General features: G+C 61.1%; 1 protein-coding gene across 1 annotated transcript; it reads right to left on the reverse strand.

Annotated features, from left to right (window-relative positions):
• Window positions 1-85: 85 nt before the first annotated feature.
• PLD2 (phospholipase D2) lies at window positions 86-13,545 on the reverse strand (the record flags this gene model as incomplete). Its single annotated transcript, XM_087919012.1, is given in 22 exon segments — window positions 86-394; window positions 4,632-4,745; window positions 4,971-4,979; window positions 4,982-5,004; window positions 5,007-5,083; window positions 5,085-5,121; window positions 5,205-5,339; window positions 5,455-5,504; window positions 5,633-5,746; window positions 7,221-7,309; window positions 7,435-7,539; window positions 7,725-7,838; window positions 9,226-9,344; window positions 9,775-10,055; window positions 11,341-11,428; window positions 11,431-11,518; window positions 11,737-11,847; window positions 11,964-12,042; window positions 12,780-12,819; window positions 12,822-12,862; window positions 13,008-13,157; window positions 13,385-13,545. Coding segments are annotated over 22 exon segments (2,250 nt in total), but the record flags the coding sequence as incomplete, so codon positions are not given.
• Between the last annotated feature and the right edge of the window lie 2,094 nt (window positions 13,546-15,639).

Raw genomic sequence — 15,639 nt, forward strand, 5'->3', positions numbered from 1 at the left:
AAGACCGAATGCCCCCCACGTTCAAAGCAGACACGGGACAAAGACCGAATGCCCCCCACGTTCAAAGCAGACACGGGACAAAGTCTCGGGGTCGGAATGCGTGTTTATTTGCACGTGGGGATGGGCGGTTAAAAAAGGGGCGGGTCTTCTCGGGCTCTTCGGGGTGGGGTCAGGTCCAGACCTCGGTGGGGATCATGCCCTCCTTGCAGTTGAGGGGGGGCAGGAGGTTCTCCTCGGCCAGGAAGCCCAGCGGGAAGGCGACCAGGAGGCCCCGCAGCGCCTGCAGCCGCTCCCGCGCCCGGCCCGGGTTGAGCCAGGCCAGGCCTCCCACCGCCACGTAGTCGCGCAGGGCCCGGTGCGAGCGGACGGCGTCGCTGGGAAGGCAGCGGAAGACCTGGGCGGGGGAAAGGCATGGAGGGAGAGGGGGGGGTGTTGCGGGGTTAGCGCTTGGCCCGGCCAGCCGGGGTATCCCGGGTTGGGGCAGGGCGGGCTCGGCTTGGCAGTCCCCCCACCCCACCCCACCCAAAAAAAGACCCTGAAAGGAGGGACCCAGATCCGTCCCTCCCCAGAACACACACACACACACACACACACACACACACACACACACACACACACACACACACACACACACACACAGACACACACACACACACACAACACACACACACACACACACACACACACGCAGACACAGACAGAGCCTCCCGGGAAAGTGGGAGAGGAGAGAGAGGAGAGGGAGGGAGAGAGGGAGAGAAATGGAGAAGGAGGGAGTGTGGGAGAGGGAGGGAGAGGAGAGGAGGGAGGGAGAGAGAAGGGAGAAATGGAGAGGGAGGTGGGGAGAGTGGAGAGGGAGGGAGGGAGGGAGAGAATGGGAGTGGGAGAGTGAGGTGAGAAAGGGACAGGGAGGGAGGTGTGGGAGAGGGAGGGAGAGAGAGAGGGGAGAGAAATGGAGAAGGAGGGAGTGTGGGAGAGGGAGGGGAGAGTGGGAGAGGGAGGGAGGGAGAGAATGGGAGTGGGAGAGTGAGGGTGAGAAAGGGACAGGGAGGGAGTGTGTGGAGAGGGAGGGGAGGGAGGGAGAGAAATGGAGAAGGAGGGAGTGTGGGAGAGGGAGGGAGGAGAGGGAGGAGGGAGAGAATGGGAGTGGGAGGAGTGAGGGTGAGAAAGGGACAGGGAGGGAGAGTGGGGAGGGAGGGGGAGAGGGAGAGGAGAGGGAATGGGAGATGGGAGGGAGGGTGAGAAAGGGGAGGGAGGGAGTGGAGAGGGAGAGGAGAGTGGAGAGGAGGGAGGAGAGAATGGGAGTGGGGAGGGAGGGTGAGAAAGGACAGGGAGGGAGTGTGTGGGAGAGGGAGGGAGAGAGGGAGAGAAATGGAGGAGGGAGTGGGAGAGGGAGGAGAGTGGGAGAGGGAGGGAGGAGAGAGAGAGGGAGAGGGAGGGAGAGGGAGGGAGAGTGGGAGAGGGAGGGAGGGAGAATGGGAGTGGGAGAGTGAGGGAGAAAGGGACAGGGAGGGAGTGTGTGGGAGAGGGAGGGAGAGAGGGAGAGAAATGGGGAGGGAGGTGGGAGAGGGAGGGAGAGAAACAGAGAGGGGAGAGGAGAGGGAGGAGGGTGAGAATGGGAGTGGGAGAGTGAGGGCGAGAAAGGGACAGGGGAGGGAGAGGGAGGGGAGAGGGAGGAGGGAGGAGAGGGAGGGAGAGGAGGGAGGGAGGTGAGAAAGGGAGGGAGGGAGTGTGGGAGAGGGGAGGGAGGGAGAGTGAGGGAAAGGAGAGGAGGGAGAGGAGTGGGAGGAGGGGAGGGGGAGGGAGAGAGGGGAGAAAGGGACAGGGAGGGAGAGTGGGAGAGGGAGGGAGAGAGGGAGAGAAAGGGAGGGAGAGGGATGGGATGGGAGGGGGAGGTGAGAAAGGACAGGAGGGAGAGGTGGGAGAGGGAGGGGAGGGAGGGAGAGGAGGGAGAAACGGAGGGAGAGTGGGAGAGGGAGGGAGGGAGAGAATGGGAGTGGGAGAGTGAGGGTGAGAAAGGGACAGGGAGGGAGAGTGTGGGAGAGGGAGGGGGAGGGAGGGAGCGGGGAGAAAGGAGAGGGAGGGAGAGTGGAAGAGGGAGGGAGGGTGGGAGAGGAGAGGGAGAGGGGGAGAGGGAGGGAGGGTGGAGAGGAGGGAGAGGAGGGAGTGGGAGAGGGAGAGGAGAGGTGAGAAAGGACAGGAGGGAGAGTGAGGAGGGAGAGGGAGGGAGAGATGGGAGAGAAGTGATGAAAGGGAAGGAGGGAGTGTGGGAGAGGGAGGGAGAGAGGGAGAGAGAGAAGGAGGGAGTGGGAGAGGAGGGAGAGTGGGAGAGGGAGGGAGAGAGAATGGGAGTGGGAGAGTGAGGGTGAGAAAGGGACAGGGAGGGAGTGTGTGGGAGAGGGAGGGAGAGAGGGAGAGAAATGGAGAAGGAGGGAGGTGGAGAGGGAGGGAGAGTGGAGAGGGAGGAGAGTGGGAGAGGGAGGGAGGGAGAGGGAGGGGAGAGGAGGGAGAAAGGGACAGGGAGGGAGAGTGTGGGAGAGGGAGGGGAGAGGGAGAGAAATGGAGAAGGAGGGAGGTGGGAGAGGGAGAGAGTGGGAGAGGGAGAGGCGGAGAGGGAGGGAGAGAATGGGAGTGGGAGAGTGAGGGTGAGAAAGGGACAGGGAGGGAGTGTGTGGGAGAGGGAGGGAGAGAGGGAGAGAAATGGAGAAGGAGGAGTGTGGGAGAGGGAGGGAGAGTGGGAGAGGGAGGGAGGGAGAGAATGGGAGTGGGAGAGTGAGGGTGAGAAAGGGACAGGGAGGGAGAGTGTGGGAGAGGGAGGGGAGAGAGGAGAGAAATGGAGAAGGAGGGAGTGGGGAGGGAGGGAGTGTGGGAGAGGGAGAGAGGAGGGAGAGGAGGGAGAGGAGGGAGTGGGAGAGTGAGGGGAAAGGGAGGAGGGAGTGTGGGAGAGGGAGGGAGAGGGAGAGAAATGGAGAGGGAGGGAGTGGGGAGAGGGAGGGAGAGTGGGAGAGGGAGGGAGGGAGAGAATGGGAGTGGGAGAGTGAGGGTGAGAAAGGGACAGGGAGGGAGTGTGTGGGAGAGGGAGGAGAGAGGGAGAGAAATGGAGAAGGAGGGGTGGGAGAGGGAGAGAGAGGAGAGGGAGGGAGAGAGAATGGAGAGTGAGGGAGGAGAGGAGAGAGAGGAGGAGGAGAGGGAGAGATGGGAGAGGGAGGGAGGGAGAAAGAGAGGAGGAGAGAAATGGAGGAGAGGGAAGTGGGAGGGAGAGAGGAAGAGGAGGGAGAGAGGGAGGGGAGAGAGAGAGGGAGTGGGAGGAGAGAAGACAGGGAGGAAGAGAGAGAGGAGGAGAGAGGGAGAGAGGGAGACGGAGAGGGAGAGGGAGGGAGGGGAGGGAGGAGAGAGAAACAGACGGAGGAGAGAATGGGAGAGGGAGGAGAGTAATGAGAGAGGGAGAGGGACGAGATAAATGGAGAGGGAGGGAGGGAGAGAAATGGAGAGGAGGAGAAAGGGAGAGAAATGAGAAGGAGGAGGGAGAGGAGGGAGAGTGGAGAGGGAGGGAGGGAGAGTGGGAGTGGGAGAGTGAGGGTGAGAAAGGGACAGGGAGGGAGAGTGGGAGAGGGAGGGAGAGAAACAGAGGGAGGGAGAGAAATGGAGAGGAGGGAGGTGGGAGGGAGAGTGGAAGAGGGAGGGAGGGAGGGGGAGAGGAGAGTAACGGGAGAGGGAGGAGTGGGAGGAAGAGAGGGAGGAGGAGAGAGGGAGAGGGGGAGAGGAGAGGAGTGTGGGAGAGGGAGGGGAGTGGGAGGGAGGGAGAGAAACAGACTGGAGGGAGAGAATGGGAGAGGGAGGGAGAGTAACGGAGAGAGGGAGAGGGACTGGAGATAAATGGAGAGGGAGGGAGGGAGAGAAATGGAGAGGAGGGAGAAAGGAGAGAGGGGAGGTGGGAGAGGAGGAGAGAGTGGAGACTTGAGATGTGGGAGAGGAGGGAGAGAGGGAGGGAGGAGAAAGGGAGAGGGAGAGGGAGGGAGGGAGAGAGAGAGGGAGGGGGGAGAAACGGAGAGGGAGGAGAGTGAGAGGGAGAGAGAGGAGGGAGAGAGGGAGACGGAGAGAGTGTGGGAGAGGGAGGAGTGGGAGGAGAGAAACAGATGGAGGGAGAGAATGGGAGAGGGAGGGAGAGTAACGGAGAGAGGGAGAGGGACTTGAGATAAATGGAGAGGGAGGAGGGGAGAGAAATGGAGAGGGAGGGAGAAAGGGAGAGGGAGAGAGTGGGAGAGGGAGAGAGTGTGGGAGAGGGAGGGAGAGAGTGGGGACGGAGAGATGTGGGAGAGGGAGGGAGAGAAACGAGAGGGAGGGGGAGAGGGAGGGAGGGGAGAAATGGAGAGGAGGGAGAGAGAGGAGAGGAGGATAAAGGGAGAGGGAGAGAAATGGAGAGGGAGGAGAGAGGGGAGAGGAGAGTGTGGGAGAGGGAGAGGAGGGAAGGGAGAGAGAGAGCGAGGGAAACGGAGACGGAGAGGGAGAGAGGGTGGGAGAGGGAGGGTGGGAAAATCCACAGGGCTGGAGGGCTGATGTGCAGACTGGAGCAGCATCCTTGCCTCCCCTCCCCTCCCCCTCCCCCTCTCCCCTCCCCAATCCTGGGCACCCACCTCCTCGTAAATGCTGGTGTTGGCTAAAGCTCGCCCCCAGACCTCGTGGAAGAAGCGGTCGCTGACGGGGTCCTGAATGTCCGCGTCGTCCTCCGGAGCGACGCCAAGACGCTCCTGCCGGGGGGATTTTCGCAAGGGCAACCGGGGATCGCGAAGGGTGGGACTCCCCTCCCCCCACCGATCCCCTCCAGGCCCTGGGCTGCCCGGGAGGGGCAGCTGGAGGGAGGACCTCCTCTCAGCTCCCTGGGACACCCCTCCCCTTTCCTCCTCCCCACCCTGGGGCTCCTTCTGCCTCGCCCTCCCCCTCCAAAGGGGGGAGAGGAGGGGCTTCCTCCTCACCTGAAGCACTCCAGGCGCAGGCTGAGCGCGAACTTCCCGCCTCGAACTCCAACCCGCCCATGACGGAGGGCACCGTCTCCGTGTCTTCCACCAGGACGGCCAGTTCGCTGTCGCTTCCCCAGCAGGCTCCGGTCATTGATGTTGGCGGAACCTTTCGGGGGGGGGAGGGGAGCTCGCCAAGCAGTCCCCGGTTTGGCTCCCCTCCCTCCCCTTCTCCCCCGCCCACCCACTCACCGATAATGACCCGCCGGTCGTCCGCAATCAACATCTTGCTGTGGACGTAGACCAGCTCAGTCAGGAGGACGCCCCGCAGCTCCCCGTGAGTCCGGAGGCCGCAAAACGAGATGTAGTCCCTCCAGGCCTCCCCCACTTTGGAGAGAAGAGGAGGGGCATCAGCTCTTCGGGGACCCCTCCTCCCCCACCCTCCCACCAGAGACCCCGCTCCTCCTCACAGGCCACCCTGAGCCCTCGCCCTGATACTCACTCCCTGCCTGGAGGCGGCGGACGATGGACGACTCTCCGCGGCACAGAGTCCTGCGAAGCAGGAAGCGGAGTCTGAACCCCTCCTGGCTGCCATTATTTTGGGGGGGAGGAGGAGCGGGGGAAAGCCATGCCTTGTGGGGGGGTGGGGTCCCCTGAGGCCCCGGGGCATCCAAACTCACTGGTAAGTGAAGTGAAGAATGGCCTGGATGGAGTTACTCCCACCCTGCGCGATGTCCCCCTCGAAGCCGGGCAGGAGCGGGAGAAGCACATATACCCGGAAGGGCTTCTTCTCACTGTAGGGGTGAGACCCCACCCCCCAGCGGTCTCTCAGCGGTCAGATATTTTTGGGGGGTGGAGGTGGCGGCGTTCCCCTCCCCCTCCCTCTGTCCCCTTCGTGGCTGCTGTGACTTTCTCGGCACCGACAGACCATCGGGAGCGTCTTTTCGGCGCCGGCCTTCAGAGGTGGAAGCTGTGGGGTGGGGGCGGCGGAGTAGGGAGGGAGGGAGGGGGTGGGCGGGCAGGTTGAGGTCGAAAACCAGGTCGGCCTCCTGGTTCAAAAGCACCTGGCTAGAGACCCCGCCTTAGGCAGGGGAAGCCGCCTGGGTGACCTTGGGCCGGTCGCTCTTGTTAGGAATATAAGTCACCTAACTGGGGTTAGAAATATATAAACCAGGAGAAACATTTTAGTAGTATATGTACAAGAGTGTGCAATGGGGTGCGGTTCCTCAAACGGCCATAAGATGGAGCCGGATATTTGGGTAGTTTCAGTCTTAGTCTCAGAAGAGTTTGAGTGAGTCTCTGTTTCCTTCTGTTGGAAAGTATTGCCGTTGCTCCATTTCTTCTAACTGACTGATATTCTTGGATTTAATGTAAGTCTGATACCGAACTGGGTTTTTTTGACACTGGGCTTTGTTATTGGATTATCCCTGGATTGAAAAACTGAGCGATTGAACTTGTGAATGACTTTGGACTGCTTGTTTTGGACTTTCTGGAAGTAAAAACCTACATTTACTCTACGGTGTATCTGTGTATTATTCCGACACTCCTCTCAAATACGTCGCCCCGTATGCGCGCGTTCTCCTAACGGGGAATTACCACAACCGCTCTCGGCCCAACCCGCCTGACAGGGGAAAGGAGGAGGAGGAAGAGGAGGAGGAGGAGGAAGAGGTGTGGGGTGCGTTCCGTACCTTGACTTACTTGTAAAAAAACAAAGGTGGGGTATAAGTAAATAAATAAGAAATAAGGGCCGGAGGGGGCAAAGAGAGGCTAGTTATGCGGGTACAGCGGTGCGGGAGACCGATTAACCCCGGTTGGCCTCACCGGGGGCGTCCGCAGCTGGCAAAACCGCTCCAAAATGGCCGAAAAAGGGGCCGCCGGACACCTCGGGTTTCTGCCACCACGGACTGACACGGGGGTTCTCTCGGGTTGACTGGACTGTTGACTTCTCCCCGGTTCTGGACCGAGCGGGCCAGAGAATCACATTCTCCCCCCCTCCCAGCCCCCAAACCGCCGCGCTGGGCTCCTGGAGGGGCACGAGGAAATGGCCTTGGCAGGGACGCCGCCAGGGAAAGGCAGCCGGATTGCGAGCATGGCGGAGCGGCTTGGAAGAGGGAACCCCCTCCCTCCGTTGGGCCGTAAAAGGGGGAGGGGTGAAGGAGTCCTTCCGCAAAGGGCCTCCCGCCGCCAATATGGCGCCTCTCCCGCCACCTGGGTGCGTTCCACCTCCCTCCTTCCCCCACCCCAACCGCCCCCGCTTGCCGAACTCACCTGTGGGCCAACAAGATGCGCTGCACCACTGCGTCGCCGACGGTGTTGAGCACCGAGCGCCCGTCGGTGCAGCTGATGAAGAACTGGTTCTGCCGGCGGAGAGAGAGGGCCGCTTGCCAATGCCGAATGGGGGTTGGGGGGGGATCCCCACTTCCTGTCCTTTCCCCCCACCCACCAGGAGCCAGTCCCCAGGCCGCCCCTCCCCCCCTCCTACCTCGATATACAGGTAATGCTGGCTGGTCCTTATGACGTCCAGGTAGGCGTTGTAAATGGAGCATTCGTGCAGGCCGGCTGACCAACGGTCCACGGAGCGCAGCACCTGAGAGGTTATCCGGGTCCAAAGGAGAGAGGGGGGGATTGGACCCCGACAACCCCCCTCCCCACTGGGATCCCTCGGAATATTCTAGGGCTGGGGGCTTCCCCATGCAGGCCAAAGCCCCCCTCCAAAGCCCCCAGACCCTCCCCGTCCCGTTCCCACCACCGACCTGGCCCGGTTCTTCTCACCTGGACGTCGGCAACCTGGGCGCCGGGCACGAGGAAGGAGAACTGCGGGGGGACGTGGGGGGACTTGGGCAGCAGGTAGGGGTACTCGGAGCCTTTGTACTTGACCTTGATGGTCTGGGGAGCGGAAACGGGGGGAGAGGGGGAGTCAGTGGTCCCAGAGCCCCTTCCCTGGGCTGCTTGTCCCTCCCCCCTCCTCCCAAAATGCGGATGCACCCCAGCTTGACGGGTGCCGCCCATTAGAAATCTGTCCACCAATGAGTTGGGTTGCCAACATATAAACCAACAATGTATGTTTGTAGCTTTAAGACTATTTTTGATCTAGACTATATTCCGAATGGTGGATTATACTGCGAGTGACCACAAGAGGGAGCTAGAGATCACGGCTTGCTCTCTCTGACGGTCCGTCTCTCTGACGTTCTGTCGCTATCGGTTGTCTTTAGGCTGTGCTTAGACTTTGATAGCTTGGTTTACTGGAAAGGACTAAGGCAACTGGTAAGAAGACTTTGTAGTTGGATATCTTTGTTTACTTTGATAGCTTGGTTTACGGGAAAGGACAAAAGCAACTGGTAAGAAGACTTCGTACGTGGATATTCTTTGTTTACTTTGATATCTTGGTTTACCGGAAAGGACAAAGGCAACTGGTAAGAAGACTTTGTAATTGGATATCTTTGTTTACTTTGATATCTTGGTTTACCGGAAAGGACAAAGGCAACTGGTAAGAAGACTTTGTAATTGGATATCTTTGTTTACTTTGATATCTTGGTTTACCGGAAAGGACAAAGGCAACTGGTAAGAAGACTTTGTAATTGGATATCTTTGTTTACTTTGATAGCTTGGTTTACTGGAAAGGACAAAGGCAACTGGTAAGAAGACTTTGTAATTGGATATCTTTGTTTACTTTGATAACTTGGTTTACTGGAAAGGACAAAGGCAACTGGTAAGAAGACTTTGTAATTGGATATCTTTGTTTACTTTGATAGCTTGGTTTACTGGGAAGGACAAAGGCAACTGGTAAGAAGACTTTGTAATTGGATATCTTTGTTTACTTTGATAGCTTGGTTTACTGGAAAGGACAAAGGCAACTGGTAAGAAGACTTTGTAGTTGGATATTCTTTGTTTACTTTGATAGCTTGGTTTACTGGAAAGGACAAAGGCAACTGGTAAGAAGACTTTGTAATTGGATTTCTTTACTTGGATAGCTTGGTTTACTGGAAAGGACAAAGGCAACCGGTAAGAAGACTTTGTAGTTGGATATTCTTTGGACTGTAAAACGTACACGAGCTGGACCGTTTATTGGACTGTGCTAGTTCTTCAAGTAAAACTTTTAACTCAATTTAGCGGTTCTGTGTGTGGCTGGATAATTATTCCTAACTACTCTCATAAACGTTTCCACGTGCGCATCCTTGTTACTCAAGGGTTATTCTGTACGTATTATAACACCGACCCCCTCCCCGATCTGGCCTTGCAGCTTCTGGGCCGGCCCAAGCCCCGCCCTGCCCACCTTGGTGAAGTTCCAGCGCTGGATAAAGTGCCTGGCCACGTCCCGCGCGGCCCTCCCGTGAACGGCCACCCCTACGTCCCGCCACGGCATCCGAGGGGTCTGGAACCTATCGATGAAATCTGGGCCATGGGAGGGAGGGAGGGAGGGGTCACTGTGCAGCATTGGGGGAGGCAGACCCACCTACCCACCCCAGCACAGGTTAGCCTCACCCTGGAAGGAAACGGGGGGAGGCAGAGCGGGGCTGGCCTTCCTCAGGGGCTGCTCCCCCTCCCTCTCTCCAAGAGGGGGACTGTCCCATGGGTGGACTGGGCTCCACTTGGGAGGGAGGGTCCCCCCTTGGCTGGAGCAGCTGGACTGCCACTGGCTGGGGAGGATCAGCCGGCCTCCTCTGGGTGGACACACCACGCGCAGCGACTCTCCCCATGCAGCCTGTGAGCACCAGCACCCAGTCAGGGTACATTTGCTGGGAAGCCTATATCAGCCCCCCCCCCCGGGACCCCCCCGCCAAGGGGGTCTCTGCCTGCCCCTCCCCCCTTCCTGCCTCGGTACCTTCAAAGGGTTTGTCCAGGTGCACCCAATCTTTGGCAATGAGGTTGCCATAGTCCTTGCCCAGCCAAAGCAGCTGGTTCGCGGCCAGGTCCACGGGGGCCTCCTCGCGGGGCCCTGGGCCCCCACCCTGGGCAAAAGAGAGGGTCAGGGAGAGGCAGGGGGGAGGGGGAGGGAGGGAGGGGCCTGGGCCCAGCGGCAGAGGGGAGGAGAGAGAGCAGGTCAGAGCAGACAAGAGGAGGGGGAGACAGTCAGCCCAGCAGCAGCCCGCCTGAGCGGCGGGGGAGGGGAAGGAAGGAAGGGAAGGAGGGGAGGAAGGAGGCGAGGGAGGAGGGAGGAAAGGAAGGGAAGGAGGGAGGAAAGAAGGAAGGTAAGGAGGGAGGAAAGAAGGAGGGAGAGAGGAAGGAAGAGAAGAAAGGAAGGAAGGAGGCAAGGGAGGAGGGAGGAAAGAAGGAGGGAGGGAAGAAGGAAGGGAAGAAGGGAAGGAAGGAGGCAAGGGAGGAGGGAGGAAACGAAGGGAAGGAGGGAGGGAAAGAAAGAGAGAGGGAAGGAAGGAGTGAAGGGACGGGGAGGAAAGAAGGAGGGAGGGAGGAAAGGAAGGGAAGGAGGCAAGGGAGGAGGGAGGAAAGGAAGGGAAGAAGGAAAGGAGGGAGGGGAGGGAAGAAGGAGGGAAGGAGTGAAGGGATGGAGGAAGAAGGGAAGGAAGGAGTGAAGGGAGGAGGGAGGAAAGAAGGAAGGTAAGGAGGGAGGGAGGGAGGAAGGGAAGAAGGGAAGGAAGGAGGCAAGGGAGGAGGGAGGAAAGAAGGGAAGGAGGGAGGGAAAGAAAGAGAGAGGGAAGGAAGGAGTGAAGGGACGGGGAGGAAAGAAGGAGGGAGGGAGGAAAGGAAGGGAAGGAAGCAAGGGAGGAGGGAGGAAAGGAAGGGAAGGAGGGAGGGAAAGAAAGAGAGAGGGAAGGAAGGAGTGAAAGGAGGAGGAAGGAAAGAAGGAAGGTAAGGAGGGAGGAAAGAAGGAGGGAGGGAGGAAGGAAGGGAAGAAGGGAAGGAAGGAGGCAAGGGAGGAGGGAGGAAAGAAAGAAGGGAAGGAGGAAGGGAAAGAAGGAGAGAGGGAAGGAAGGAGTGAAGAAAGGAGGGATGAAAGAAGGAAGATAAGGAGGGAGGAAAGAAGGAGAGAGGGAAGGAAGGAAGGAAAGAAGGAAAGGAGGGAGGGGAGGGAAGAAGGAGGGAAGGAGTGAAGGGAGGAGGGAGGAAAGGAAGGGAAGGAGGGAGGGAAAGAAGGAGAGAGGAAGGAAGGAGTGAAAGGAGGAGGGAGGAAAGAAGGATGGAGGGAAGGAAGGGAAGGAGGGAAGGAAGGAGGGAGGAAAGAGAAGAAGGAGGGAGAAAAGAAAGGAGGGAGGGGAGGGAGGAAGGAGGGAGGGAAGGAAAGGAGGAGGGAGGGGAGGAAGGAAAGAAGGAGGGAAGGAAGGAAAGAAGGAAGAAGGGGAGGGAAGAAAAGGAAGGAGCGAAGGAAGGAAAGAGGAAGGCGAGGGGAGGGAAGGCCGGGCCTGAGCAGCCGAGGGAGGGGGAGGCTCACCTTGGCCCCCGGCCCTCCTCTCCCTCCAGGTCCGTCAGCCGGTACTCGGCGGTGTCCCAGCGCCCGCAGGCCAGATCCAGCCCCCCAGGAAAGCCACCGCCTGGTCCACCACCACCAGCTTCTCGTGGTGAGCCCACAGGAAGACGACGGAGGAGACGTGGTCCGGGTGGCGCATCACCTGCGGGGAGGGGAAGGCAGAGGGGAGACCCCGAAACTTGGACAACGTCCCCCCTTTCTCCCACACACGCCCTCCTCCCTCCGGAGGCCGGGAGGGGGGCGCTAGTGGGGCCCTGGGGTTCTGGGTGCGGCAGGGATCGAAGAAGGCAGCGGCCCCCTTCCCTCCGCCCCCAAATTCCAGGCCTGCCCGAGGGGAATTGGGGAGGGGGCCGCCCTGACCTTGATGTTGGGGTGCAGCAACATGAGGGCCCGCTTGCTGTAGCCGCTGTTGAGACCCAGCGCCAACCCGACTTCTTTGAAGAGCAGCACGCAGACGCGCACACCCTGTTCCTGCAAAGCGGGGAGGAGGAGAGTCAGCCGCCGGGCCAGGGGGGGAGCCCTCCCCACGCGGCCCTCCCCCTCCCCCGGGGCCCGTGGGGTGGGGGAGGACGGGGTGTCCCACTCACCGCCTTGTGCTTGAGGATGAGATCCAGCCGCCACTCGTCCGACCGAGCCGGACGTTTCAGGTAGACCTCGGGGCTGAGCCTGAGAGAAACAGAGGGAGGGGGATCCTTTCGCTCCGGTCGGGACACGGGGGGGGAGGGAAGCGGGCTTGGCGGGGGCCTCTGACCCCCCCCGGCTGAATTGGCCCGCTCCCGGAGGGCCAACCCCCTCCCGCTATCGGCCTGCACTGGAGACCCCCGATTGGCCCGCTCCCGGAAGGCCAACCCCTCCCGCTATCGGCCTACGCTGGAGACCCCCAATTGGCCCGCTCCCGGAGGGTCAACCCGCCTCCCGCTATCGGCCTGTGCTAGAGACCCCTGATTGGCCCGCTCCCGGGAGGGTCAACCCCTCCCGCTATCGGCCTGCGCTGGAGACCCCCCGATTGGCCCGCTCCCGGAGGGTCAATCCCGCCTCCCGCTATCGGCCTGCGCTGGAGACCCCCGATTGGCCCGCTCCCGGAGGGTCAACCCCTCCCGCTATCGGCCTGCGCTGGAGACCCCCGATTGGCCCGCTCCCGAGGGTCAACCCCGCCTCCCGCTTATCGGCCTGTGCTAGAGACCCCCTGATTGGCCCGCTCCCGGAGGGTCAACCCCGCCCTCCCGCTATCAGCCTGCGCTGGAGACCCCGATTGGCCCGCTCCCGCAGGGCCAACCCTCCCCTCCCGCTATCAGCCTGCGCTGGAGACCCCCCGATTCCCCTCCCCAGTTCCCCCAGCAGCAGGAACTGGGCTCAACAGGCCAAGGAGGGGAGGGCAGGGGGGGAGGGGGCGCCAAGCTTACCACCAGTCGGAGATGAAGATTTCTTCCCTGGCCTGCATCAGGCGCCGGCCACGGCCGCAAAGTACCCGTCTCCGTTGAGAAACCTGCCGGGACGCGGCGGAGAGCGCAAAGGTGGGAAGGGGTTTCCGGCCTCCGACGTCCTCGTTCCCCCCCCGCCAGACCCCCCCCAGACCCAAAAGACGGCAATGGGCAGGGAATGAGGGGGGGTCCTCCCCCCGATATCCTCACCAGCGGGCGGGGGTCTCCTCGCGGACCGGCGCGAAGCCCTCGTGGCGATGGCGGCGCAGGTGCTCGCGGCCTTGGCTGGCGGCCAGCTCGGCGATCTGTTGACCCCACCAACGGGCTTGACGGTAGCTGCCGCACTTAAGGACGAGGGAGCTGCAGAGGGAGGGAGGGAGGGAGGGTGTGGATGGACACATGGGGTCCCAGCCCCGACTCCCCTCCCCGGGGCTGACGATCCCCCCCCGTCTCTGACCACCCGGGAGGGGAAGTTACCCCATGGCCGCGCAAACGGCGTCCCGCTGAAAGGTCCAGGCCAATGGTCCTCCTCTCCTCTGACATCCCCCTCCCCTCTTTGTCCCTCCCCCCCCCCCCCCTGGACTGACCGGCAACTGTTGTCCACCCGGACGCCGTATTTGGCCTCCGTCGGTTTCCGGCCCACCTGGACGCTGAAGGCCGGGTCGAAAAGGAGCACGCAGGAGATGACGCCCGACTCCGGCTTCAGGTAGAGGAGGAAGGAGTCCTTGACCACCAGCCACCTGCGGAGGGAGGGGAGAGGGAGGGAGAGAGAGGGAGGGGGAGAAAGGGAGGGGGAGAGTGGGAGAGGGAGGGAGTGGAAGATGGATGGAGTGGGAGAGGGAGGGAGGGAAAGGAGAGAGAGTGGGAGAGTGAGGGTGAGAATGGGAGAGGGAGGGGAGAAACGGAGAGGGGGAGAGTGGGAGAGGGAGGGAGGAAGATGGATGGAGTGGGAGAGTGAGGGAGAGAAAGGGAGAGGGAGAGAGTGTGGGAGAGCGAGGGGCGAGAATGGGAGAGGGAGGGGAGAAAGGGAGGGGGAGTGGGAGAGGGAGGGAGTGGAAGATGGATGGAGAGGGAGAGCGAGGGAGAGGGAGAGAGTGTGGGAGAGCGAGGTGAGAATGGGAGAGGGAGGGAGAGAATGGGAGAGGGAGGGGGAGAAACGGAGAGGGGGAGAGTGGGAGAGGGAGGAGTAGAAGATGGATGGAGTGGGAGAGGGAGGGAGGGAAAGGGAGAGGAGAGAGAGTGGGAGAGCGAGGGTAAGAATGGGAGAGGGAGGGGGAGAAACGGAGAGGGGGGAGAGTGGGAGAGGGAGGGAGTGGAAGATGGATGGAGTGGGAGAGGGAAGGAGGGAAAGGGAGAGGGAGAGAGTGTGGGAGAGTGAGGGCGAGAATGTGAGAGGGAGGGGGAGAAAGGGAGGGGGAGAGTGGGAGAGGGAGGGAGTGGAAGATGGATGGAGTGGGAGAGGGAGGGAGGGAAAGGGAGAGGAGAGAGTGTGGGAGAGTGAGGGCGTAGAATGGGAGAGGGAGGGGGAGAAACGGAGGGGGGAGAGGGGAGAGGGAGGGAGGAAGATGGATGGAGGGAGAGTGAGGGAGAGAAAGGGAGATGGGAGAGAGTGTGGGAGAAGCGAGGGGAGAATGGGAGAGGGAGGGGAGAAATGGATGGGGGGAGTGGGAGAGGGAGAGAGTGTGGGAGAGCGAGGGTGAGAATGGGAGAGGGAGGGAGAGAATGGGAGAGGGAGGGGGGAGAAACGGAGAGGGGGAGAGTGGGAGAGGGAGGGAGTAGAAGATGGATGGAGTGGGAGAGGGAGGGAGGGAAAGGGAGAGGGAGAGAGTGTGGGAGAGCGAGGGTAAGAATGGGAGAGGGAGGGGGAGAAACGGAGAGGGGGGAGAGTGGGAGAGGGAGGGAGTGGAAGATGGATGGAGTGGGAGAGGGAAGGAGGGAAAGGGAGAGGGAGAGAGTGTGGGAGAGTGAGGGTAGAATGTGAGAGGGAGGGGGAGAAACGGAGAGGGGGAGAGTGGGAGAGGGAGGGAGGAAGATGGATGGAGTGGGAGAGTGAGGGCGAGAAAGGGAGGGAGAGAGTGTGGGAGAGCGAGGCGAGAATGGGAGAGGGAGGGGGAGAAAGGGAGGGGGGAGATGGGAAGAGGGAGGGAGTGGAAGATGGTTGGAGTGGGAGAGGGAGGGAGGAGTGGAAGATGGATGGAGTGGGAGAGTGAGGGAGAGAAAGGGAGAGGGAGAGAGTGTGGGAGAGTGAGGGCGAGAATGGGAGAGGGAGGGGAGAAACGGAGAGGGGGAGAGTGGGAGAGGGAGGGAGTGGAAGATGGATGAAGTGGGAGAGTGAGGGCGAGAAAGGGAGAGGGAGGGGGAGAAAGGGAGGGGGGAGATGGGAAGAGGGAGGGAGTGGAAGATGGTTGGAGTGGGAGAGGGAGGGAGGGAGTGGAAGATGGATGGAGTGGGAGAGTGAGGGCGAGAAAGGGAGAGGGAGAGAGTGTGGGAGAGCGAGGGCGAGAATGGGAGAGGGAGGGGGAGAAAGGGAGGGGGAGATGGGAAGAGGGAGGGAGTGGAAGATGGTTGGAGTGGGAGAGGGAGGGAGGGAGTGGAAGATGGATGAAGTGGGAGAGTGAGGGCGAGAATGGGAGAGGGAGGGAGAGAAACGGAGAGGGGGGAGAGTGGGAGAGGGAGGGAGTGGAAGATGGATGGAGTGGGAGAGGGAGGGCGAGAATGGGAGAGGGAGGGGGAGAAATGGGAGAGGGAGGGAGGAAGATGGATGGAGTGGGAGAGCGAGGCGAGAATGGGAGAGGGAGGGCTTAGAATGGGAGAGGGAGGGAGAGAAATGGGAGAGGAGGGA

The sequence above is a fragment of the Pseudonaja textilis genome, unplaced genomic scaffold (genome assembly GCF_049901715.1).
Source record: "Pseudonaja textilis isolate UNSWEBS1 unplaced genomic scaffold, rPseTex1.2 PTEXSCF23, whole genome shotgun sequence".
Classification (NCBI taxonomy): domain Eukaryota; kingdom Metazoa; phylum Chordata; class Lepidosauria; order Squamata; family Elapidae; genus Pseudonaja; species Pseudonaja textilis.